The sequence below is a fragment of the Simochromis diagramma genome, unplaced genomic scaffold (assembly GCF_900408965.1).
Source record: "Simochromis diagramma unplaced genomic scaffold, fSimDia1.1 OVJJ01000387.1, whole genome shotgun sequence".
NCBI classification, from domain to species: Eukaryota; Metazoa; Chordata; class Actinopteri; order Cichliformes; family Cichlidae; genus Simochromis; species Simochromis diagramma.
In genome coordinates this window covers 4,747,397-4,774,117 of record NW_024387152.1, presented here as the reverse complement: position 1 = coordinate 4,774,117, position 26,721 = coordinate 4,747,397, and the positions used below count along the sequence as shown (strand labels likewise).

Sequence of the window (26,721 nt, the reverse complement as noted above, 5' to 3'; positions counted from 1 at the left end):
AGTAAAATGTTTAAAAGGAGGAACACTGGAAACAAAATAAAACCTAGCTGCCAAAAAGCAAACAAAAACTGAAGTGAAAACCACAAGAAACTTGGTCAGTTACAAAGCTGTAACCACTTTGAGTTTAACACTTTCCCTTCTGACCTCAGCCACATCTAGAATATGGCAGCATTCAGGCGTCACCCTCATGTGCAATGCACTGTTGTGGGTTCTTATTCATTTCTTATTAACGAAACATAATTCAGTGTTAATGGGTAAGGCCATCGGGGCTCTGTGCAATGCTTTGTTTCTCATCTTAAATAAGCATGGTGCCATTTGCCAAACATGTGACACATGAAGAGAAGCTTATCAAAAGAATCTGAGAATCAGAGACGATTCCAGTACCTGAGAATGTCTGATTAAAACCTATGGTTAGTATTGTTGTAACTAGGTCAGCATTCAGCAGCCTACATGCTATTACAAAGTGACCGTGTCTATTCAAACGTCCCAAACATATGTCCACCAGTCGGTTTCAATAACTGCCAGAACATCAGCATTTAACAACAATTTGCAAAGCTGACCCCAAATAGAGCGTCATGAAGAACCACAAGGCAAAATATTATAACAAAATATTATAAAAGGCATATGGTGGGTTTCCCTCATATGCATTTTAAAAAAAGCAAAGAATACAGAAAAAGAGAAGCTTTTATTCATTCACTGCAGATGTTTTAGTATTGTTATTGCTTTGACTACTACAGAAGACAACCACAGAACATATGACAGTGGTTTCATGAGGCACAGCTCATCAGACCCTTACAGGGTTTCCATTTCCTGTTTATAAGTTTGGCGTGTACCTTGGTCTAGGGTTTATGGCTTGGTACATTTCATATGTCAAAGAAGCTTCAAGCAAGATGGTGAATCCTGAATGCCTCCTGATGGATCCGTCAGAGAGTCAGTGTGCATATGATAGAAAGTGCTTAAAAGGCACAGAATAAAGTGCTGCATGAGTGGTTATCTGAATGGGTACATGTTGCTTTTTGTAAAAAAAAAAAAAAAAAAAAAAAAAAAGTACTTGGAATACTCTGTCTAGAAAGATGTTATACAAGTATTAGTACGATTATTTACACACACTAGCTAGGCAGATAGTGTGCACTTAGCAATAATGCTCCATGAAAAGTCAGTGTCTTGCTTACAAATTTAAATATGTTTATGGACAGGTAAGGGTGAGCAGAGCAGGGATGGGTACCGGTTCTGACATAAACGGTAGTAACCAGACCGAAAAGCAGCGCACATTTCGGTGCTTTATTTTCCCTGAGATGTCCTACACTTTATATTCTAGCCAATCATTTTACGTTTCCAAGGATAGTAGGCGGGCCCAGGTACGTAGGTTCTTTTAGACCAGAGCTACAGATTAAAAATGCCCAAGGCGAGGCGGTCAAAGTCTGGCTGTACTTCTCAGCAAAAGATGCAAACTCAGCAGCCTGCAACAAGTGCTTTAAGGTGATACTGTGCAAAGGAGGTAACACCTCGAATCTGACGACGTATAGCATTTTGTTAAAAGCCGAGAAATGCGCCGTATTTGATAGCTTGCTGCGAGACCTCCCACCGTGCACATCTACTGCGGGTGTGGTGCCTGTTATCGGACCCAGAGTTGCAACATCCCCCAAAAACCCAAAGAGTAGAGTCCTGGCCCCTAGCCCTGCCAGTGTAGCAGAAATGATGAGGATGATGATGCAGCAGCAGCCGTTCTTCTCTGCGTGAGTAGCTTAATGTTGTTTGTGTGTAATTTACGTTGAGTACGCTAACCGCGTTATTACATTAATGCATGTAAGGTGAACTAGCAAACACCGTCGTAGTTACATGCGGCTGTCCTCTTGTTTGATGGCAGATACTCCCGTCACCCTGGCCAAAAAGGCTAAAATGACCAAAGAAAAAGTGGAAAAATGTTAAACATGAGAGGTTTTGGGACAAAGTTTGTGTTTTTTTCCATTGTTTAAGCACTGCTTCCAGCCAAGAGTGATACCATAAATCCCCTATAGCTGCAGAAAAGGCTAACATTGTTATCTTTTTACAAAAAACAAAAAAACAAAAAACAGCTGAACATGAGAGGTTTTTGGACCAATTTTGTGTTCTCCATTCTTTAAGCACTGGTTCGAGCACCGTTTAAGCACCGGCACCATTTCAAAAGTACCAGTTTGGTACTGGTATCGGATAAAACCTAAACGATACCCATCCCAAGAACAGAGCGCTTGTACGCTGTTCAAAAATACCAGGTGCAATGTTAAATGTGAGTTAAGACGTAACAATAACAATATTAGCACACAGTCTCCCTAGCTTCAACAGCTAGTTTAACACACTCGTCGATACACTAACTGTGTGACTTTCTGTAAGACACCTGCTACCAGTAGTTCAGCTAAAAACTGGGTGAGCTGCATGACATGCATTTGTGCCTCTCAGCTGACAGTCCCGTGACAAAGTAAACACAGGCTGCCTGTCCTTCCTCCTTATTAGGAGGTCATGTTTGAATGTAAAAGTTTGCTCTGTACATTTGTGAATGTTTGGCTCTAGAACTATCTGAGTGATGAGGAATGTAACACCCTAGAGCGGGTGCATGTCGGTATGTATACACCTGCAAGGGTCACAAGGATTACGGCTTCTGGGCGTGGTGATCTGAGGCAAGCCAAAGGATTACTGGTCTTAATCGGGTCAATCAGCCCTGTCTGCACAGGGTTCAGCGAAAGTATGACTGCCCCACATCCAAACCCACCTTCCTTGCTGCATGTCCCACCAATAACTGCATTTCATTGACGTGAAAATGGTTCATTGTTATTTCTGCTGTGATGAGAGCCTCCTCTTATGTGTAACTGACACTGGAGCTGAGCTCGTTCTTCCCTGCAGGGTAAGGTCAGCATCCACTTACCTCATAGTGAGAGCACACTTGGGTGAATTGTATCTGAAAGGTGAAGGTTTAATTGATGTGGTGACCTTCTGTTTGTGCTTTCAATTGGTCATTTTGTTTACTCTTAGCTTAAGTGATAATATCGTCTAACATCCCGTTCTTGAAAATGTGGCTAGTGTAGACTACTGATAAAGCATTAGAAACACTATTTTGAACACCAGACAGCGACTAGACTAGACTAGACTGCAGGTTTGCAATCAGTTGACAAAATGCTTCATCATAACATCTCTGTGTGCTTTGTAAGCTCTATTGATCATCTCTGGCTATACATCGTGAGTGGCTCCTCCCTGGCTCAAGGGGCACATAACACATGAGTTACATAACAAGATGGAAACTGAAGTGAAGAACACATCAGGCCCCAGATTAAGGCGGAGTTTGGGTGTACTGGAGTTATTCAACATTTGGAGTACCAACACAAAATTAGCGGGCCATCGCGTCACTGTTTTATAATTACATTAGCTCTGGTATGTCTGAGAGCGTCTCCTGAATGAGGCCTTTGCTTTGTTTCTGTCTCCCTGCAGAGGCCTTGGACACATTTCCTGCACACTGGATAATCAATTTGCTGCTCCTTTGCTCTCATCCTATCCTTGACAACCCTCTCTGCATGGTGAAAAGGGGAAAGAGCGAGAAAGAGACCGAGTTCTTGCCCCCTACCGCCATCTTTCTCTGTACTGTTGACACATGCACACAGGCGGGCACATATGCCCTTGAGCCAGTCACAACAATAAGGGGAGTGTCATGGCATAACGCACACATCTGCCAAACACATACAAGCTGAACACGCAACATCCCATTTCCGTCAGGCAGCCTTCAGCCCAATTTAAATGCAAGCAAAGACCAGTGAAAACATTAGAAGTACACCCATACTGCGCGCACACACTGACTGGCTAGTGCTACATCACAGCTTATCCTACACAGGCAAAAACATAACATACTGACCAGAGATTTTTTTTAAGGGAATTTCCAGTAGCATGGATTTTAGAAGTTTCTCTAGATGCTGTTGTTTCACCACGTCAGACACCAACTGTTTCGTAGCCACCTTCCACGCCTTCTGGAAAGGCTACGTTGTTGGGTTTTTGATACCCAAAGCTGTTTGGGTGTCAAACAACTTGGGTAAACTTGGGATGAGTCATGTTTAGATTTTTGTTTTTCAATGATGCAAAATTAGACATTTACACAGATGGATGCTGAACATATCACTTAGAAAGAAAACACTAGGATGACAAATAAAAACTCCTTGGTAAATGTAACACTCATGTGACTAATTGTATCTATTTATCTTGTTAAAAACATACCATAAAAATCTTGATTATTAAAACACTGTTCAAATGGCGATGCTGTGTCTATTTCATTTTGTTAGAGTAAAAATGCACAATGGCTTTTAGAAAGTCTGGGGGAATACAACGACCACAACAACAAAAAAAGTCTCAGTATGATCCTGTGCGTGTCTGAGCCATCAGGTAAGATTCGGCCTCTCGGCATCCAAATAAGACAGCTCATTCTCAGCATACCATCTGCAATGAAGTCCTGACGAAGGGAGAGTATGGCCGCCTGCCAGCCTCCCTTTCTGCTCTGCAATCTGCCCATGTGAAAGGAGGCAGAGTAGGCAGTACCGCAGCCTACTCCTCTCCCTCGCTCACTCACACACACACACACTCACTGACTAACCCCCCTACAAAACGCTGCATATTCCACTGCAGCTCTGCTACAAACCACGAGTCACCCTCCAGCTCCTTCGGGTGACATTGGCATAATGAAAACCCAAGGATATAGAGTAAAACTACTAGGGATTTGACACAAAGCTTCTCTTTGGTAGAGTGTGAGAGATAAAGGACAAGTGAGCCATAACTGGTAGGGACACTTGATCTTATGGAAGATTCATATAAGCTTAGTCTAATGAGGGTGATATAAGACTGACAGACAAAACTCGAGAGCCTGCTGGTAGAGCATGTTTCTGTTTCCACATGCTGTCTCGTTACTGCGGGTTAATAAATGCTTCCACGCTAATGTCGTGGAGCTTGTGCTCAGCTGGAATGAAGCACACACGACAGAGTCATGAGTAAGGAGGCAGCTAGCACTTCACAGTAACGGATGACTCACAAGTAAGCAGGTTGAATCACATGACTGCAAACCACGTTCAGGTTTTCTCTTCTTGCTCTGCTATTGCTTATCATATAACACTGTCGACAAGCATGCTTTACAGTAAATAAGGGCACTATCACATAATAAATCTTAGATAGTCTTAACATCCTTCCCTATGCCTCAATCACAGATTAGTGCAACATGAGAAAAGTTATAAATATGTATATTTTTACTTAACCTGTCAGACTTTGAATAGAATAGAATAGAATAGAATAATCCTTTAATTGTCCCACAAGTGGAAATTTGGTTGTAACAGCAGCCAGAACGACACATATACACATTGCATCTCTATCTCAATCACTGTGGTTCAAATAGGGATGCAAATCTTGTAAATAATTAACTGCCAATCGTGTTTTATATGCATCCAACAACCTGTTCACAAATTGTTTGTGTACGCTCAAGAGATAACGCAGCCATAAACTATAAAGCAGAACACACATCTATTAAAGAAAAACAGTGGCCGTGTGATAAACCCTAGCTGAACTGGGGGTGCTGGCAGGCCACGCTGTGGGACGACCCCTGGGTCTCCCAGCGTGAACCAACTAAGCGTTTCTCACACAGAATCTCCTCTGGCATGCACACCCCTCCAGAGGAGGAGGAATTTCACTCTGTAAGCCTTTTATTCTCTTTCAGGCTGCTCGTCCCCAACCGTCCACTATTCAGTTTGCTCATTCTACTGTTCTCTGCTAAGACGCCTGAAGGAAGAACATGCAGGAGCATGCATGGTACACCGAAGTGTTCCTGCAGACTGGACCTGCATAAAATCAAGATGCTTTTTTTCCCCCTCCAGTTTGTGTTGGTGGTCTTGCATGCATGCCAGTAGGCCACTTACTTGTAGTGTTGCCTTGCATCTGAATGATACATTTTGACTCCTTGCTGATCTCCCTCGAGTTGAAGGGTCGAACTCGAACAGCGACTTTCACAGAAGCCCCAGACATGTTTGCAGTTTAAGTCAGTCTCCCTGTAAGATCCCTTGTGTATATCCCTCCTAAAGGAAACAGAAAAACAAGTGTGCATCTCCTCAGTTAAAACAATAAGTGATGCAGGGAAGCCAGACAATGTTTGCTTCCTTCTTTAAAAATAAAACAAAAGTGCTATAGTGAAAAGGAGCAGAGCCTGTTTTCACTAAATGTAAATCAAACACAATGAAAGTCCACCCCCTCCCAATTTTCAGTCATAACAGCCTACAACAAATATGGCCGACCAAACCCGATGAAGCCTTTAATATTTTGTAAACAGCAGCCGATCATACATTTAGCAAATCAAACAGAGGATGTAAGCTTTTATATTTATATCATAAACCCACCGTTTACGTGAAATGCGCTTTAGCCGAAAACAAAATACGAAGATCACAAATCACGATTGTTGCATGCATAAAATAACGTGGCGTTAAAATACCACACAACTTTCCATCGTTTTTACAGTCCGCACCCGGTGACTACACAGCCTAAATATCCTATGTTTTTCCATGTACTTGCAGTCAGCCATACTTGCCGAAGCATACGCCCATGAAATCCTATCTCCCCTATTTGGCGTGAGCTACAGCGGGACAGCTAACCGAGGGCCTGTCTGTTGCATCTGACACTGTTCGTTTTGTGCAGACGAAGAGCTTAAATTCCCCCTCTTTTAAATAAATCACATTCGCTGATATTAGGAAGTAGGCTAATCCTCCGCCGCTGCATGTTGGGGAATAGTGCAAGGGAGGAGTTGCATGCTTATTTTAGCAGCCCAGACTGGATACATTGTTCACATTTACCCTATCCGGCAGGGTTAAAGGCGTTTTGATGTTAAATCCTACCAGAGGCGAAGCTTTCAACAGTAGCAATTATATTTTCTATTTTAAGCTAGCTTTAACCCGTTAAATGTTATTGGCTCCGACTTCAATATTTACGACCTACAGTCTAACGGAAACAGCTATCCAACTATAATCAACTAAACCTATAAACAAATTATTCTATATACTGTAACAATTAAGTACATATATATGTTTAATTCTTTTGTGTTATCGCAACCATGGCCACGTAGAGGTCCACTGACCACCGGACGTGTATTAGTTGACACAGACAACTGCTCCCTATCCATCGTTGAAACTAAACTGTAATAACAACCCAGTGCACAACAGTCCCCCAAAATATAAATATATTATTTTTTAAAAATATATACTTACGCTTGGAGACTCTTGCAAAAGACAAAACCAAAACCACCGGACAGTGGCGAGAACTAACGCTAGCTAGCAGGCGTCAAAATGTGTTGTTTCTATCAGAATCTGTGCGCAAGGAAACTGCTATAAAGTCCATTTCCGTGAAAAACACCCATTATAGCGGTATCCTCCGGTGGAAGGATTTGTATTTGGAAACGGCCACTTCGTTGACTACTTTAGTCTCCCTTACAGATGAACGGCGGACGCCTATCTGCACACTAGCGAGAAGAAGAATTGGTAGATTGTCTCGATTTACCGAAGAGATTACGTCAACTCCCTCTCAGCGCGCTCACGGACAGGCTGGCGGGCCAATGAGCAAACAGAGAACGGCGACTAATGCGGCGAAGAGCCTATGGCGTGACTCGGGGTCGCGAAGGGGGAGGGAATAGGTGGGGTGTCGCTCCCTTTTTTTCGCCCGTGACGCCACACTGCAGGATTTCTCATTACTGCTACCCGCAGCACCGTGGGTTACCGCAAAGATCGCCGCCTAGCGACGTAACTTTTCCGTGCATCACGAATTTATAAACCAAATTATTTATATTTTTGCTAATATAATTATTATAATTATAATATTGCCTTAAAGCAGGTACAAGAGATGTCACTGACCATAAAACAAAATAAAATGAGCAAATACATTTCCTGCTGTGTTTGAATATAATCAGTTCAATTAAATTTTACTCATTTAGCGCCAAATGACTACTGGCAGTTGCCTCAAGGCGCTTTTTTATTGTAAAGACCATACAATAATAGAGAATAAACCTCAACAATCAGACAACCCCCTTTGAGCAAGCACATGGAGACAAGGGGAAGGAAAAACTTCCTTTTAACAGGAGGGAACCTCTGGCAGAACCATTAAGAGGCAGGTTTGATTCAAAGCAATTCACTTTCCTGTGATATTTTTGCAGTTGCGGTTTCTTTTTGGAATGAACTTGGAGTTAAAAGTTTAACAGGTGTCCTTGCCAGTAAATACTGGACTGTTGCCAAGTTTAATTGAGAACAATGACTAACCTATTCACATTCCAAAAAAAGATTGCAACTTTTATGTTCCCTAGAACTGGAAGTTACCTTTGCTGACACAAAATGAAAACAGGTTTGCATTATATTTGCCACATCCAGCTTTTTTTTTTTTTTTTTTTGCTATTTATATAGTTGTTTTTCTCTCTCTGTTCCAATGTGTCTTTTGTCCTGCCTCCTCCTGGTCTTCACCTTATAATATAAAGCTTCTTGAGGCAACAGTTTTAATTTGGCACTGTATAAATAAGATGCAACTGATCTGTTATTTTGTATCTTGTCATGGGCGTCTTTGTTTTCTTTACTTACACTAAACTTAAATTTTAAAAAGAAGATACTAAACAAAGCCACTAAGACATCAGTCTGAAGGGGAAAAAAATGGTGACCAGTTGTGAAATAATGTGCATCATCATTTATTCGAGTTCAAAATCCTAGCTTCCAAAACAGGTATGTGGTTAAAGGAAATAATTTCCTGTACAGTTAAGGTCAGCAAGGTCAAGTTAGGTACAGTGCTATTTGAAAGAGACCATTTTAAGGTGAGATGACTTAATGGTGTGCTCCTAGGATGGTGCTTCAGGTGATCATGCTACATTCTCACGGTCCTTCCACTAGACCTAAAATGGGGATTACATGTCCACGTGGCGCTCAGGAGGTTCTTGACTTAAGGCCGTGCACACACACACACACACACACACACAAGTAAATTCAATCTATCAAAGTCAGCGGGGAAAACGTGACCGAGAAGGAAAATTTGGGCACACTTTATCATTGTGAGCCACAGCTCATCTTCCTACTTTACTCAAAACAAAAGCTGACACTGAGGATTAGTTTAGGGTATTCCCAATCCTGAACCTCTTCTACAAGCACAAACTGTGCATAAGTTATCTCTGGGACACCATTAAACATTAAGTGGACTCTAACTCATTACCGTCACAAGTCTTGATAAAGAAAACTTGAGGCTAACAGTTTTATCAGAACCCAACTAGACTCAGTAATACCAAACAAAATGAGAACCATAAAGGAAGGTGATCAATGAAGAGACTGTATGCACCTCGCAGGTAAACCTGTTGGTAATGGTTTCTGCAGCGTTATAATGCACTATTGTTAAATTAATGTATATACTTTGATATATATATTTTTTATATATATATGTATATATATATATATACACAAACTCATGAGAAAAACTTAAAAGTCTTAGCTTTATTATGTTTTGTTTTAGAACCATGATAATGGTTTGAGACAAAAAGGGTAAATGCAAAAAAAAAAAAAAAAAAAAAAAAAAAGAAATAAAAGAAAAAAAATTATCAAATCAAGTCTCCTTTTTTTCCTCTCCATTCAAAATGTTTGTTTTTTTTTTGTTCTCATTGGTAGTAGTGATGCTGAATTCAGGTGATTTGGACCGATCCCTTAATGATGATTAGCCAGACATCAGTGACGTAGTCCTTAGACACCCCGTCCACCCTGTTTCTCCCTCATCCAGGTGTGGATCCTCTCCTTCAGTTCAGGCACTGTGGAATTAACATTGTGACATTTAGGCATCCTGAAATTATTAGCCTCGCCTCCAGCTATAAGTGCATTATCTTGCGTACCTCAAACAGCAACACTTATTTACATTATCTGTTTAAAATAAATAAAGTAAAAGGATAAATGGTGGGGTTACCTGACTCCAGCATGTTCTCTGTGAGTGGCTGCCTGTTGAAGGGATCAGTGGGGGAGTTGAGCAGGTGGCGTAAGATGATGGATCTGTCCATGATGTTCCCCGAAGGCAGCATCACAGGGTCGGTCATCAGCGTGTCCATCAGAGGGTCTGTTGTAACACAGCCACAAACAGAGTTTACAGACAATTACAAGCGAGATGCTACACTAAAAATCTGATTCATCACCAGCAGCACTGGCGCCCTGATTGGACAAGGAGAGGGACCAGTATTACAACATTAAAAGCAAAAATATTAAAATTAAACTTCTTTGTTTAAGCGTAAAAACAATAAATAAATAAATGTAATCAGCAAGTGACATACATGTGTGCCCATGTTGGTTTGTGTAGGAGCCTGTCACATGTCCAAAAAATGTTTTATATGACCACAATATTGATGCACCTATCAAAACACTAGTAAACAAAATTTCCCATGAAGTCCGATACAGAGCGTTTGGTGGCGTGGGGCTCTGTGTTGAAATGTCACAAGGTTGTTACAGTAGGACTCCGGTGCTACAAAAATAAAACCTGTCATGGGAGATTTCATCTACACAGACAGCTGATACTCAAGTCTCCTGTATGGCACACTCCCATCAACTGTGGTGGGCTAGCTGGCATATCTGAGAATCAAAGGAGGCACGCAGACCACATACTCTTTCTAGATTATATTAAGTCTGTGGTTACTCGATAGCCTTGCACTAAGCTGTCTAGATGACCAGTGTGAGCTTCAAAATCCACCACACATGTCTGGAATTCAATAGCAGAAGAGGCCGTTAAAGATCCCGTCTGTCATTGACTGACCCGAGGTCACAGGTCAGTCTTTTACACAATGACAATATTATTTAAAAACTGCATTTGAAGACCTAGAAAGATATTTAATATGATGCTTTCAGAAGCAGCGCAATGTGACCCATTATTTTTATATGGATGTTATTTGAGGATCTCAATACATTACTCTGAAGTGATCTAGATAGATTAATTTAACGATACAGCACACGTCAGAGTGAGATGTTATTAAACCAGCTGTGGGAAAGATGATTCGCTTTACCATTGCTGCATAACCAGATTCAAAAGTTCTAGTTGTGCTGTTTAAACACAGTCTTTCACACACCTTTGAACTCATCCGGTGCATCGCTGTAGTCCATTTCAGACTGGGAGTTCTTGGCGACTATTTCCTCCACCTTCTCCGATAGCAGCTTGAATTTCTCAATAGCAATTGAGGACTTAATGCCAGCCTTCCTCATCTTTGAGATCACCTCCTCAAAGAGTTCACGGCTGTATGACCTCTGCAAAGAGCAACAAGTCCCTGAGGTCAGACTTCAGTACCTTACTGTCATCACATCACAGATTTGAAATTTAAGTCATGTCTTCACACTTACACAGATTTTGATAATGCACACAACAAGCAACTGCTGCGTTTCATACATACATGTTCTGATGTAAATCTCTGACAGCAATAATGTGGCTTCATCATTCATAACGTTCTCTTTGTTCTCTCAACAAATCAGGAATTATATATGTATACACCATATTCTCCACGTGCAGTAGAGAATTCATGCTAACTGGCACGGCAATAAAGTCACGACAGATGATTCAGGATAACTAAATGTAGACCGGACATCAAATTTCCCCCCCTCCCCCATCAGTGCCAACCTGGTCATCTGCTATAGCTTTAGCAAAGCGAGCACAGTCTAGCTGCAGGTAGATGTCTGTCAGCTGGTCTAGGAGTTTCTTGGGCTCAAAGCCATACTTCTCTGGGTTCTCCACCTTCAGGTCCCGACACTTGGGCCCGCACAGCTGCTGGAGGTTAAAGTTCAGCATGGCAGCTAAACGAGGCCCCAGCTCCTGTGTGAAGAAGGAGCCACTGTTTAGAAAAGCACATCTATAGATTCTCCAATAGTTTCATTGCCCAAGACATCAGACTGTTGAACTCTCCATAACCCCCACACCCCTCTTATACATAAACAAGGTACATTCTGAAACTGTCCCTGGACTGTTTCACATTACTGTATATTCATGGCAGTGCATTATGTCTGGAATAATGATATACATTGTTTTTTGCTGTTTTATTGCTGTGGAAAAGGGAAGATGGATGGATGCATGGATGCATACATTAGTCCAATGTCGAGTCAATGGACCGACATTTTGTTCTAACGTGCACTAACTGGTGTATGTTTGAATGACAAAGTACCTATTCTATGCTATGCCTGGAGGAAAATGGCAAATAATGCTTCCTTTATATTACTTGTATAACTGAGAATAAATCTCTAGAATACATCAAATGTTCATTGGTAACAGTGACACTCACAGGCCTTAGGAAAGGCTTCTGGACCTGCTTGGTGAGGATGTGGAACATTTCAACTGTTTCAGTAGCCAGGGCCAGATAGGAGCGGGACACCCGCTCATCCTGAGTCAGCTGGGACTGACGACTCTGCTGCTGCTCCTGAAAATTTGTACAACCCCCCCAAAAAACAACAAAAAAAAAAGACAAAATAATAAATAAGTTACCCTATACAATGGCAGTAACCTTCTGCCTGTCTTCACAGCTCAGCACAACTGTGAATGAAGCGATAATCTGATAAAACATGACCTCTGACATTTTTGTCTTTGCTAGACTCTGTTAAAAACTGATAAACAAATATAGGGTCCTAAAAAAACTGAGCACTGACCCTTGGCAGCTGCTCCCACTGCTCTTTATTCTTCATCTCCTCTTGAACTTCATGAATACGCTTCAGGGATTCAAGGCTCTCATCTAACAAGAAGGTGGTGTCATTAATCAGCATGTTGATGTAGCGCACAAACTGCTTGCCAGAGCTGGTGTGAAAGAAGGACAAAAGGAGACAGAAGAGGATGTGAGGCTGGAAAAGTCATACAGCCACACACTCTAAACCACAATTTCTTTAAAATAAGGAGAAAAAAAAATTAAATTAAACATTGCAACTGCTGTTTTTGTCAATAGCAAACTCACTTGAACTCCTCCATGAAGGTTCCATGGTGGGCAATGTTTTGCCAGAGGCTCTTGAAGATCGTGCTGATATGGTACCGTATAGTGAACTTATCGTAAAACTCACTGGTAGCACCGGTATGCTCAACATCTGACCAGAGGAGGGAAAGATTTTAGTGAACTTTTTTCTTGAAAAGATCACAACTTGTAGTAAAGAATAAACACGTGCCAGTTGGATTTTTATTCTACCGAGCACAACATCAGCAGAGAGCTGCAGCACAACATAAAGCTCACCAGTGTAAAACTTCATGAGAGCAGGGACCAGGTGTTTGACGGACAACGGGTGGTTCTCCATCATTTCAGAGAATCGCTGAGTACGAGGCTGAACAGCGGGGTTGGTGACGAACAGCACCTCCACCAACTTGGCGATAAGGTAGGGGTTCCTGATGTAGTTCTGACTGCAGATGAACACCACCAAGAAGGTGACAATGTCCTGGACACATGGCTCATATAAAACCTGGGGTGAGTACCTGGGAGAAAAGAGGAGATAGCAGTTCACAAATCCCTTATTTGGATTTAATTTTTCCCTCACAAAGTTCACCGGGAATTATGGATTTATACATGTATATACACATTTATAGACCTGTTAAGCATTTAATATCTGTATTTTCCCCCTCATCGTTCCTTCCTGTTAACATTTTATTACTGCCCTGCACAGGTCAGTCATTAAAACATGATAGATGAGCAGAGGACTTACTGCACAACAAAAAGCAGAAACTCTGCCACATCTTCAATGTAAAACTCGGGCAGAGCGGCAAAGCTTTTGGGAATCTCGGGGTTCAGAGGCAGGTTAATGCTGCGCAAGGGAGGGAAAAACAAACATATTACTTCTTGATTTAATAATAAACTGAAGTGAAGCAAAAAAAATAAAAATACTGGGAAAAAACAGACAAACTGTGTGATGCCACAGCTGTTCCTCTGACATCGATATCAAAACAAATGGCAACATGGTGCGTCAGAGGAGAGGTGACTAACTTGGGGTAGGTGGGGTCCACCATGCGAAGAATGAGCTGGATGACTGTGCTGTAAAACTGCAGACATCTGCGGAGCAGGTTCTCATCCAGAAGGCCCACATCAGCACAAGCTTTGGCTCGCACCAGTTTCTGTCACACACAGTAACAATCACTCGTCTGTAAACATGCTCCGTGCCAAAATCAGCCACGCGTGTCTTCCAAATATACCCTAACCAAGAAATGCTGAGAGCATTCTCACATCTCTACATTTAAATTGGTCCTTGATGTTTGATCATTAAATTAATTAAGACAGTGGCTCCATCTACAAGTACGTAACACTGACCTTAAGCTGAGTTTTGCAGCGTTTGAGCATCTCTCTGTGTCGACTCGCCAGGGGAGAATCTTTCCACTGGCTCTCACTGTTTTTGAGCTCCTCTACAGTCCTAAAAGATAAAAATAGCAGTATTAATACACACGCATACACTTAACGGGATATGATTGTCTGCGTAGATGTGCGAGCGTGTACCTGTTGAGTTCGCGGATGGCTCGTAATCTCCGGATGTAGCGCCGGCAGCCAGGCAGGATGGATAAGTGGTGGGTGTGAAGCGTCAAAAAGAAACACTCGGTAGGAAATTTGGGTTCTGTGAACTTGGCGGGGTCTTTATCTGTAGATATTCACAGATGAAATTTATGGTTATAAGGACACAAATATCAGCTTTAGTCTCTACAAGTGACTCTTTTAACCAATTAGATTAGTTAAAAATACCCCAAAACAAAACCGCGGCTCTGATATGCTTAGGATTAGTTCATGAGAACTGCAGAATTACAACTGATATTTATCTTTAACGGCCGCCCTCTTTAAAACCTATGCGGTCCACTTAGATTTACTGAAATGACCGTATGTATGTGAGCATTTCTGGTTATGCCAGCTTACGTAGTTCAGACAGCCAGGCCTTGAGCTCATCCATGGTGGCTTTGAGACGCGTTTCCTCAAGACTGACGACAAGGCGACACCGTGGATGGAAAATATAGTAGGGATCCACTGTCTCTAACTTGATCTTCATGCTCAGCTGTTGCAGCACCCATAAGAAGTTGAGCATGAAACCGTCTGTCGAAACCAGCTTGTCATCAGTCTGGAAGAGAGGAGAATGTGGGGTTTGTTTGTTTTTGTTTTTTTATTAAAATCTTTACAAACACACAGTAAACGCCTGCCCCCGAAGATTAAATAATATCAAGAATGACTTCTAAAATTAATATACTTTTAATCAGGTTTGTTCCTTATGGTCTGAATCTAGTAATATGAAAAACATCAATTTGTAAAACATACAACGTTACCTGCATCTGGGCTTTCTTCACATTGTAGTTGACTAGAGCTGCCATGTAATTAAGAGCCAACTCCCGCGTTTCACTGTTTAGCAGGATGTTGTGGAGAACTTTGAACATGTCACCCTGATTTTAAAAAAAGAAATCAATAAACAACATCATTCCACACTGCTGGAAAAAACAACTATTAAAAATAAAAAATAAAAACATGAAATAGAGACTTACCCTTGCAGACTCCAGGTAGTGCTGCAGTGACTGGCTGACGACTCGTGTGTTCTCCATGGTGATGGCCGGGCCGGAGAAGTATTTGTCTCCAACTTTTGTCTAAAAAACAGAAAGAAAGAAAAAAAAAAAGGCAAAAAAAAAACAAAGCCTTTTGTCATCGAAATGGTTGGCACTTTTCAGTTTTGTTCTGTTTTTTTAATATGAGGTTTGCGTTACTTCCCATAGTTTATCCTTTACTTAATTAGATAATAATAATAATAATATGGTGTAATAAGAAGGGTCACAGGGGAAGTCCTCATCAGTAGGAGAAGTAGAGAAACTTCTGATAAGACAGTTAGAAGTCCACAATTTATGCCCTCCTTCACCTTTTCCTAAGCCATTCACTCGGACCGATTGGAGTCGGGCTGATTCTGGCCCCCGGGCCTTACGTTTGACACTCCTGATTTATTTGAGATTCAGACAAAGTACAACTCATCGTAGAAAACAACTCACATCATCCTCAGCGAACACAGAGAGGCCGAAAAAGGCTCCCAGGTAGGACAGTCTCTGAATCTCTCTGCCACATCCAGGGCTCAGAGGTTTGGGACACCACAAAGGCAGTGATGTTACCTGCGCACATTACACAGTCATTGATTTAATACATGTTATTGTCAAGTGTGGTTAATAACACTGATTTATACATTTATATCTTATATACTAATCAACAGTAACTGTAACTCATAACTCATTTTCCCTAAGTGAAGCTAAATGGCTAATTATGCATCAATTAATTCCACAGTATTTTAAAAACTTAAACACTAAGTAAAGAATATTATTGGACAGATAACAAACTCTAAGAGAGCTAAGAGACCCCACCCCTCCACCGGGGAATTTCCTCTTGCCCTTTTTCCATGTAACAGGAAAATTCTCACAACAGGCAGAGTTCATACCTTCCTGGTATGAGGAAAGTACATTTACAACAGCTACATTTATTAATAAGCTCAGGGTAACCAAACTGCTTTCACAACAGATGTCCAAAATAATTGGAGCCACAAGGACCCAGTGAACAACACTCAGGTGTTACGATGTAGTTTTACCTTTCCATTTGTATACTTACCAAATTGCACACCGGGTGAGTCTTTCCGAACTTAATTTCACAAAGCTCAGCTAATGCCTGTAAAATCGAAAACAGACATCAGGTCAGAAAAGGATTACAACCCAACACGTGAACTGTGCTAAAAATGAGTTGTGTGGATGCGTGCTTCATCCCATGCTGTATGATATATTCCCTACAGAATTACTGCAGCTGCAGGAAAGACCAGGACAATGTCTCCTTACCATGAGGGGAAATTTAAAGTTGTCACTGTCAAAGGAACATTCTTTGACTGCAAGAGCCAGGCCGTGGAGGATGGGGATGAAAATCTAAATAAAAACAACAACACATTAAACAGCATGCTTCAGTGCTTCAGTGCATTTTGACCTTGGAGAAACGTTCACACGGTCTGTATTTACACATCACCGTGAGGGTGTTTAACTAGCTGCCCTAAACATGGGATCACTCCGTTTTTACATTTTTATATTCATGCATCTGGACAAGCAGATGGCAAAATATGGGGGGAATAAAGGCGTCAAGGCGTCACCTTCTAGCTGTTTAAATTTAAGTGCTCCATCTACAGGAGAAATAGGTTGGGGAAAAAAAAAGGGCAAGGATGTTTTTGTAACGAATTATCATTTCTGGCTTTGCAGGATCAACCCAGAGAAACACAGCGTGAAAGATTCAACCCAGTACAGTCTGTTTAGTCATGCTGGGCTGGTAAAGCTTCAGCGTGCAGACTTTCCAGTTCTATCTGTGCTGAACCTGACAATTAAAAATGGATATTTGGGGTTTGCTTAGTTGAATCACCCAGTACAAACTGTATATGGCTGTATGAGATCATCTCCAGCTGTTATGAAGAAATACAGTTCCACCTTTTTAAACTGATTCATCCCCATTAATTACAGTTAACTAGATTATTTATGGGTGTGTGTAAAGAGCCGGTCTGTACCAAACAGTATGAGCCATAGTGCACAGGAAGCAAAGAATTCTTTTGGAAAAAACCCACAGCTTTGAGTAAGCATAAACAGATCCAAAAGAATGGATGGATGTGCTCGTCACCTGTCTGAATACTTCATCCTCCTGGTGAGTAATGCGCACCAGCTCCTGAATAAAGCCATATGGAAGGTTCCGACACAGCATGTAAGGTACCAGCAGAGACTGTTGGAGAGGGCTCCTAAAAGTAGTAAACACACGGCAAATAAATTAATTAATAAAATCACACATTTGGAGACAAGGTGAATGACTAGTTGCTATGGATACAGAGAGGGAAAAGGAATGGAAGATGCACAAATATGGTGAGAGCGTTAAAAAAAAAAAAAAAAAAAAAAAAGAAGAAGTAAAAACCCAGAGATCGTCTGAGTCAATGGATGGCTTCTTACCGAGGCTGGGTCAGAGCGCCTTGAAGGACCAGGGCAACATGGGAAATACACTGAGAGCGAATGTTACTGAGAAGCTGGCTGACATTTGGTTGGCTACACATCTGAGAAAGAAACACAGAGAGAAGAGTGAGAACGACTGCAGTGTGATTAAAAAAAAAAAAAAAAAAAAAAAAGTGTTATGTGACGAGCTATGCCTAATGCCTGCAGCTAGTCTACAAAGCACAACCTGTTCTTCTATACTCAGCACATTTTAAAAACAATTGAAACATGAAGAACATATTAAAGACCTTTATATATCAGCTCTTATTAGGATTTTGATCTCAAATCTTAAATATTTTAGGAAAGAAAAATAAATCATCTGCTATAAATCCTGGTCGGGATATTTATTGGTCTCACAGACTGTCATCTACCTTGGGAGCTTTCCTCTCCTCCATGCCAACACTGTCAAAACGCTCAATGAGGTAGTTCAGCATCTCTGTCTCTTTGCATGTTTCAATGGTGAAGCGGTCGCTGGCTGATTCGCAGGACATCCCCCCTCCACATGCCCCAAGACTACAAAAAAAATTAGACACAGACAGAGGGGCTCATCAAATAACAGGAAATGTCACAGTGTGGACAGACGTGCCATAAGAATCAAACTTTCCTGAAAAGTCCCGAAAGACGACAAACTAAAGCACTTTAAAGGTAGCATTGCAAAATTCAACCACCGGGTGATCCGAGCAGATGGTAAAATAAGATTAGTGTTAAACTGTATTGTCATGTCAACTCAGTAAGAGCACACAAATTACATGTAAGAAAAAGGGAATCTGCTTATGTTTTGTGTGCCTGAAAACAAACAAACAAAAAACAAAACAAAAGAAAAACAAACGGCCGATATAATGGCCGATATAATTTTGTTTCTAAATCACCAAATACCAGTATGAGTCTTAAAAAGTCCTATATGGGTCGAGCTCTACAGATTTTTTTTCTTTCTTCAATAAGATAAGAAGCAAACTGAACTCAAATGTGAATTAGATGAACTGTTTCTGCTACTGTGAGGAACAGTTTCTCAGCTCCTTGCAAGAGAATGTTAATGTCGGTACCCAATCAAATTACTTTATATCATCAACACTTTTTAAGGTTTGTACTTATGGTCCTCAAATAAACAAACAAACAAAAACACATACGGTTTGATTTTTAGGCAACTTTGCTACTGAAGATATGGATCCTATAAGCTACAATGAACACAAACGAGGCTACAATGAAGACAGACTCAATGAAAGTGTGAGCTAAAACATTTGAACAAGAAGAATCAAAATGATTTTCTATGGGTTTCTCAGCTGTATATATATATATATATATATAAATAAATAAATAAGCCATGCGGTCAATCAATTTCCATATTAGTCTAAAATAATGTCAAGATGATTTAGACAACAGAAACAAATTAAAGCTGCGAAGGTCAAACCTGTTCCAAACTTCTCTGAGCCACAGCATAAAAAAGAGATATCAACAAAGTAGATTTCATTTACTAATGTGAGCAATATATTCTGTATTTCTGCACACATACATATATACACATATACTGGCTAAATGATGGTTTTAAATAGTAAGCAACAATATTTTCTTAGAGACATAATACTCCATTTATGAATCAAAGGCAGGGCAGTGCCAGAGAGCTTGAAGTTCTGCAGTCAGGGATTCATGGTGTTACTTCCAATGTTTGCAATCAAAAACACAAAATACGGGTTTGGTAGGCTTATACATAAATATCTAATGTTGTCTGATCGGGTTACATAATGATGAAACAGTGGCTCACATGTCTTTGAGCTAAGGGTGATTTCTCCTTCTTAAAAAGAAAGATGCGAACGTAAAAATGGATTCTTATACAGACAGAAACGCAGAGTCATTAATGAGCCATTCATAGCACTGAAGATTTTCTACATCTTGAAGCCGTTTGCAGAAGAGTTAATGTGGTTATTACTTACCTCCATATTGCATGTACTAAAATTTATAGTTATGGGAATTTATCTCTGAATGTCGATGACCAAAACCCTCCTAAACATGGTTTAATCTTCTTTAATCTCGCCTGGCGTCTTTGTGCACGGTTAGTGGCAAGCCTACCGGACCCGCTGGAACATGCATCAGAGCCCATCCCTGAGCAAGCGTGCACACACACGCGCATTAACACACACCACGCAGTGGTGTACCTGGACCCAAATTGAACCTGTGAAATATCCTCCTCCTGCTCCTCCTGAGAATCTTCATCATCGCTGTCCTGAGATATGTCAGAGAGGGCAAAAAACAGGAACGAAAAGGGGCTGACAGGACGAGAGAAAAACAGGTGAAATGAGAGAAAGACTGGAAGAAAGGAGGATGATGCACAAGCGTGAGGAGGCAGAAAGCCAACGGGGGGAAGCATCAAGACAAATGTGGAACAGTAACAAACAAAAAAAAGGAAATGAGAAAGGGAGCACAGGGAAGATGCATGCTTTCATGGAGACTACTTTCTTTTTAAACCAGTTTTCTATCGCTTTAGCACACTCATGCTAGCTCTGTGCCATGATGACCTTATACAAAGAACTACAGCTGTTAATATTAAATGTATGTATTAATTTTTTTAATTGCCTAAATTTAAATAGTTACTTTGTGGTAGAGGTAGCATTTTTTAAATCTCATTTTCTCACAAGATTTTAACCACAGAAATGTTAAAGTGCTAGTAACGTCTAAATGCAGGAAAGTTAATGTAGGAGCAGATATAACCAGTGATGAACAGAAACATCACCAAAGGTTCAGGCTTTAGTAAGTTGGCTTGCGTTTGCACTCCACTCTGACATGCAGGTGACAGTTTAGATACCTAGATGGAGGCATCCTGGCAGCAAAGGCAGCCTGTCGAGTGTTCAGTCTGGGAGAAGGAGGCACCATAGGAGAGGTTGCAGAGGAGGGTTGGTTGTGACCCATAGGTGAGCTCAAGGATAAAGACTGGGGGGAAGGTGGTGGCACAGAAACTGGAGTGTTGGGGGGAACGGAGGGTCCTGCAGGGCTGGGAGAGGGTCCAGGGAAACTAAACCCTCTGTGACTCGGGCTTGTTGGGGAAGGAGCCACCCAGGGAGTGGTGACCGAGTAAGGGCGATACCTTTGGGAAATGGGCACGGGGGCAGATGGAGCACTGAGGGAGTGCCGTGGAGGAGTGGAAGCAGGTGGGCTGGGGGGAACAACGAACTGTGGGGTAGACGGTGTAGTAGGGGTGAGGAGAGAGGGGGAGGTCCTCTTGGCTGCATCCAAAGCCACTGGGTGAGGACTACCACAGCCATACAGACTGTGGATAACATTGTTAAGACAAGAATGATCTTAAAGCCTTAAAAACAGAAATGATTAAAGCATGATGAAAAAGACTGGGAAGAACATGGCAGCATGATAATAAAGTAAATAGAAAAAACAGCCCAATCAACAGCCTTGATATGTCTCCGCGAGCTTAATAATGACTCGTGGCACTTGCCTGGACAGAGAGCTGGCTCCAAAGGATCCAGCGCTAGGGCCCATTGGGCTTCCACCTTGGCTGGAAGGCTGCACCAGTGTCAGACGATGGTCGGGGGATTTGGCTGCTGCAATTGGCTGTGAGGTGGCTGTCAAGCTGGCGAAGGGGTTGTGGACACGTGACTGGGTGGACATCATTAAGACTTCCATCAGGATCTGGCTGATGAGGTCTTTGAAGTCAGAGTATACTGCAGGAGAAAACATAACAACAGTCGGACGAGCCTCCCACGTGTGCAAAAACAACGTTTTGATGAATCAGCTTTTTATGGTCAAAGCTGTTGTTTAGTGGCGTTACCTTCTTTAGGGTTCTGGTGAAACTCTGCAGCCAGTGAAGGGAGAAAGATGACATCTCTATCCTGCTCCTTCCACGATACGCGGAGAATCTTGCAAATGAGCTGCAGGGCCTGTTCTTCAGAGACATCTGAGTTTGCAGAAGTTTCCTAAGATGCAGAAAAAAAAACAGTGAAGCCTTGATTTAAAAAAACAAAAAAAAAAAAACATGCATAATGAACAAGCATTACCGAGTCTCAGGATACTCGTTATCTCATAATCGCTCTGGTTGAGCAAGAAACAACAGAGGTACGTGTGAATGAGTTGATATAAACAAAAATGAAACCAAGAATAGCGTTTGTGGAAAGTCACCCGTCTGCAAACAACCAGACACTCCTTTAATGTTTATTCGTTTAGAACTTTCTTTATATCCTGATAGATATGGTCAAAGTCCAGGAGGCGACATCTTTTGATTAATGTTCACTCTAACTGCTTACCTTCTCAGTCAAGTTTCTCTTCTCCCTGCGGTCACTGTCCTCCACCTCCATGTTCTCTATCCCTGAGTCCACATCCACCTGGGACATGCTGGAATAAAAGAGAAACCACAGTTCTTAATAAGCCATTATCTCCAAGCAAACTATGCTATTACTCCAAGCTCAATCGTACACAGTGTCAATATTTATCTAATTCCACAGATAAGGAGTATTTGAGAATGAACACAGAAGCTGGGTAGGGCAATCGGACACAGGAGACGCTCTCACCTCTTTTCACAGGAGGCAGGGTCGATATCCATGCTCTGCGATCGGGACAAACTCTGGGACTGAGTCTCAAGGCTGTTGGAGGGGGAGCTGGAGAGTGAGCTCACACCCTCGCTGCTCTGACTACCATAAGCGACCCCTGGAAGAACAAAACACCACAAGTGAATCTCTCTGAACAACAATGACAAAAATGAATCAAATCTGACACATTTCTGGAGGGTTTCTTGTGCCTCTGTCTTCAGATAAAATGGAAATAGTAAGGTTTTAAATTTGCTTTTTTTTTCTTGTGTTTTTCGACACAGGTGTAGCGGTCTGTGTGCACAGAGCAGTAAGAAAAAGGTTTAATTTGAGTTAATTATTGCAATGCTGAGTGCATACGTGAGGACTTTAAACTGCATACAATATAACACTGCTGTTATTCTTCCACAGCCTAACAAAGTCACTTTAGTCTGTCAGCAGATCAAAGTGAAATTAACTGTATTGACTGAAAGTTGCACAGTTTGTGCACTTACATACTGTAAATAAGAGAAACACAAAAATCCCCCAAGCCTTTAAATCGAAACTGAATGTAACCTGCTCCCTACCATGTTATGTGGTGAGCAGAAGTTTGAAAGCTACTTTTGTGATGCAGAAAGCTCTGACTTTAAGTTCGACATAACTCACCAACCCCTCAGATGAACTAGTTTTGGAGAAATGAGAAATATTGACTGTATTGATTCATACTGTACACTTTAAATCCTTTGCACGGCGTTGAATTTTAGTCTATCATGTCTTTTCCTTTTTTATAGATTTTTCTAATCTTTTTATTGCTTTCAAGGTATAATCAGTCCCAACATACAGCGATTAGGGTAACGACATAGTCAAAAAAGCACACTAAGAACTCTGAGGAAATTAAATCGAAACAAAAAACATGATGGATCCAGGTCATTGATGTCAAACAGTCACCTAAAACCAAACATCAGTCATGTTTACTCTTCACTTGCAACTGGCCTTTGTACAGAAAGAAAACAAGACACCTTTACCAGTGAACTGCACAGCACACAGGGCTGATTCCTCTTTGAAATGCCCTCGAGTTACCTTTCACATTAAATCCTATTTTCTGATGTATTCAATGAAAATATTTTGAAACAAAAAGAATAAACCAATCAAATGCCTTGCATGTAGACTGACAAACGCATCTGGATGTTGTGATCAAAGGGAAACTCCTAATTTTCTATGTCAGTAAATGTAGACCAAAATCTAGGACATACACGGTAAATCTATACATGGCTGGCATAATATCAGAGTGTGATGACATGAAAAGATCAAGAAATGTAAGAAGCGGAAATGAGGAAGAGGATGTGCAAAAAGGCCCTAAAGTTGTGGCAGTAGTCAGGGGGAAAAAAAGGATACATTTTCCAGAAAAAAAGAAAGAAATGAAGAAAACATTAATATACATATCTACAAGTTTTTAAAAAAAGAAGGCTTTGACTTTGAAATGATTGTTCAACTATGCCTCAGGTTTAGTTTTTATACAAAATACTCGTTGATATACTGAAATACTAGTTGATCCCACTGAAGGAACAATGGGCTGGGAGGTCAGTTCCTTAATCATAATTACGCAAATTCTCATGACCATTGATCAACAACCACCGACCAAAACCCACTGATCAATGGCTATGAGTCCCATTCACAGAGAGTTGGGGAATGGCTGCAATCACAGCATTGTATCATGACTGGTTTCAGTCATTATGCAAATGTACTGTTTATAAGATTTGGGGAAACCTGCAGTCAGCTGTGACTGAAGAAGTCACTTGGATGAGTGACGAAACGTTTCTCCCACAAAACGCTACGTCCAGATGAACAGAATTAACTTTTGGAGTTTTACTTTCCTGGATGATTGAGAATGCATCAAGACGTTTGTACAAAATAGTTTTTATCGTCTTAATCTTTCCTGATATTGTAATCAAAGATGACGTTTAATGCTGAAAATACGGCACTTTTTTTACTACCATTCTCTAACACTTACAACTGGGAACCACACAAAGATATGACATGAATAAGCAACCATGTACAGTTTGAGAATTCGTGTCACAGCTGTTGCTTAAGGAAGAACCAACTGTTTAGTCAGTCTGGGTTAGCAAAGGCTCAGATTGGAATTTTTAAGTTGCTTACTGACTACTGCAGACAGGTAGCGAGAAATCTGATTAACAGAGGCTCTTACTCCGGATAGCAGGCTGGAATTAACAGCTCTCTCCTGGTTATACAACAATCATGCGATTGAATGATTACGCTACCAATGTCAGATATAATACACATTAATAAGTTAGTGAGAAGGTTTGGCTTGTAAACTGCCAGTATTTTTTTCTTCTTATTAATCACTTAGGAAATGCACCACTGGGCCTAAAAGGAAGACCTTTAAAGCAGCTGGCTATGCATAGCAACAAACAATGCCAGGAAACGGTTGCTGTATCCATACATGGATCTCTGCTGCATTTTCTAGAGCCTGTGCATGAGTGAAGCCTCCATTCTACCTTTGTACTAGAGGGCTCACCATTCGTGTCTAGCAGGGTACACTTTTTTTGTCACAGTGTACCCTTATTTGGGGGATTTTTGATTTTTTAACACTGTGAATCATTCAATGTCACAAACCCTTTTTCAATATTTTTTTTTCCTTATAGGAAATTCCCAGAACCTTGTTTTAATTTCTTACCAGAGGTGCCCATAGGGGATGTGGCAGGGGTACCACTGTGGACATTGAGGCCCAGTGATTGAGAGGCAGCTGGTGGCACGGGTTGGGGTGCAGCACCTGAGGGTCCAGGGAGGGGTCCAGGTGGAGTCTCTCTCTGTGGGGATGTCAGGGGTGTGCTGAGAGGGGTGCTAGGCTGGGACGTTTGTCCTCCTGCCAATCGTGCCAGTCTCCTCCTGCGAATCTTGAATGAGCAGATTTACAGGGTCATTAAAAGAACTCTGTAGCTCTTCATAACTGCATAATGTTGAAATGTATTAATAGGTTATTAATAAACCTATATGTATGTATATAAATGCCTGGACACTGTAAGAATAACCAAATTATGCATGTATTGCCCAGAAAGGCAAAGATTTTCTTTGTTATACGTTTTAAAGTCAGATCTGAAGAAAAACATCGCGAATAAAGTCAGATGCGGACACCAATCTTCGCAGCTTGGCCGAGGAGCGACGTTAAAGCTAAATTATCTGCTGCACACTCTGCTGAATGCTAATCGAGCAGCTGAAAATGATAACAGTAAGCTGCAGTATGCGATTTCACATAAACAGCTCAATGGCCATGCATCGGCCCACGGCTGATTGCACAATGGTGGCCCGGTCTCTGTGTGTGTTTTTTATGCTGAGTCGTCTCGCAGGCTAATTTCTGACTGTCAGCTAAACCGCCGCGAGGTGACATGCGAAAACATATCAGTAAAAAGAACGTCTTCCCTTCCTAATCTCCCTGTCAAAACAACACCGAAAAATATCTGCCACTTACAAGCGGCTAACAATATCTTGAAATATGTTCGATGCTTTATATAAGAGCAGTGTTCTCCAGCTTGTAGCATTACGTTAGCTACTTTCATTTAGCAACCCAGCTGCTCCAGCTAAATAGAACACGGCCCAAATCCGCCTCTCGTTCTTTCACTTCTTATATTCCCAATATAAGAAGTGAATAATTAGCCTTTGAGTTAAACTGCGTGACACCCACTGCCGTGTTCTAGCTAACTGAGATATTTATCGAAAATGTATTTCTTCCATCAGCTAGTTTTTGTAGCATCTCAGCTAGCAGCAATACCCCTAAAAGGGGTAAAGGAAGAATTTGCAAAACGTACATTTCTAACGTCAGTAACGTAAAATCATTTCAATTCCCTGTGTAAGCGTTTATTCATATTGTCACCTTACCTCATCTGCGCTCAACTCCTCCATCATCCCAGCTAAGACAGCTAGCTATTTCACTTTCTAATGCTTTAATATGCCAGCCAGAGCCAGCTAGCTAGCTTGTATTAGATCTAAATATGCATAGTCTAACTCGTTCAACAAATATATGTGTCAGGATTTTGATTGTCTTCAAGATAAAAAACGACACCGATATTCGGAGGATGGCGAAATATAGTTCCCCCAAAAAGTCTTCTGTTTGCTGGTTTTCTACCAAGAATGAAACAAAAAGAAAAGTAGCTAGCTATTATACGTCAAAATACAACAGCGGCCATTTTGGTTCCACAAGTCACGTGACCAAAGGGAC

At 41.2% G+C, this 26,721-nt stretch overlaps 2 protein-coding genes and 1 long non-coding RNA gene across 18 annotated transcripts in view; 1 reads left to right on the top strand and 2 right to left on the bottom strand.

The window, feature by feature from the left end:
* The window catches only part of kif1b (kinesin family member 1B), a 61,337-nt gene extending 53,769 nt beyond the window's left edge, over nt 1–7,568 (bottom strand). For 7 of the 15 annotated variants that reach the window (XM_040047423.1, XM_040047434.1, XM_040047426.1 and 4 more), the window contains exons 1-2: nt 7,248–7,564; nt 5,913–6,068 (exon numbers count right to left, since the gene is read on the bottom strand). In XM_040047423.1, coding sequence (XP_039903357.1) covers nt 5,913–6,018 — 106 coding nt within the window. In that variant the 5' untranslated portion in view covers nt 6,019–6,068; nt 7,248–7,564. Of the gene's footprint in view, nt 1–5,912; nt 6,069–7,247 lie in introns of all 15 variants that reach the window. The other 8 variants (XM_040047424.1, XM_040047425.1, XM_040047427.1 and 5 more) reach the window with 4 other exon arrangements.
* The window catches only part of LOC120743699, a 16,434-nt gene extending 5,444 nt beyond the window's left edge, over nt 1–10,990 (top strand). The window contains exons 2-3 of the long non-coding RNA XR_005698255.1: nt 7,663–7,669; nt 10,980–10,990. This is a non-coding gene — a long non-coding RNA (uncharacterized LOC120743699). The remainder of the gene's footprint in view (nt 1–7,662; nt 7,670–10,979) is intronic.
* On the bottom strand, nt 8,689–26,721 carry ube4b (ubiquitination factor E4B, UFD2 homolog (S. cerevisiae)). 2 transcript variants are annotated; one of them, XM_040047439.1, is made up of 28 exons: nt 26,382–26,721; nt 25,183–25,402; nt 22,494–22,629; nt 22,230–22,317; nt 21,758–21,902; nt 21,425–21,650; nt 20,783–21,244; nt 18,357–18,498; nt 17,947–18,047; nt 17,627–17,741; nt 16,810–16,893; nt 16,589–16,645; nt 15,985–16,101; nt 15,493–15,591; nt 15,280–15,393; nt 14,879–15,077; nt 14,471–14,609; nt 14,288–14,387; nt 13,967–14,094; nt 13,689–13,787; nt 13,226–13,461; nt 12,956–13,082; nt 12,657–12,801; nt 12,296–12,430; nt 11,641–11,832; nt 11,099–11,273; nt 9,955–10,101; nt 8,689–9,802 (listed from the first exon to the last, which is right to left on the bottom strand). In XM_040047439.1, exons 1-28 carry the CDS (start codon nt 26,406–26,408, stop codon nt 9,738–9,740), a joined length of 4,020 nt encoding a protein of 1,339 aa, XP_039903373.1. In that variant the 5' UTR covers nt 26,409–26,721; the 3' UTR covers nt 8,689–9,737. The 2 variants fall into 2 exon arrangements, with proteins under 2 accessions (XP_039903373.1, XP_039903374.1); XM_040047440.1 differs by lacking the exon at nt 20,783–21,244 and having other exon boundaries at nt 26,382–26,719.

What these genes read in the sequence shown, in the direction of transcription:
- ube4b (XM_040047439.1), bottom strand. Translation starts at nt 26,408, where the DNA reads ATGATGGAGGAGTTGAGCGCAGATGAG. An exon ending in AGGAGTTGAGCGCAGATGAG is followed by an intron (nt 25,403 to 26,381) that starts GTAAGGTGACAA and finishes TGCTCATTCAAG; the next exon opens with ATTCGCAGGAGGAGACTGGC. An exon ending in CTGTGTTCGCTGAGGATGAT is followed by an intron (nt 15,592 to 15,984) that starts GTGAGTTGTTTT and finishes TCTGTTTTTTAG; the next exon opens with ACAAAAGTTGGAGACAAATA.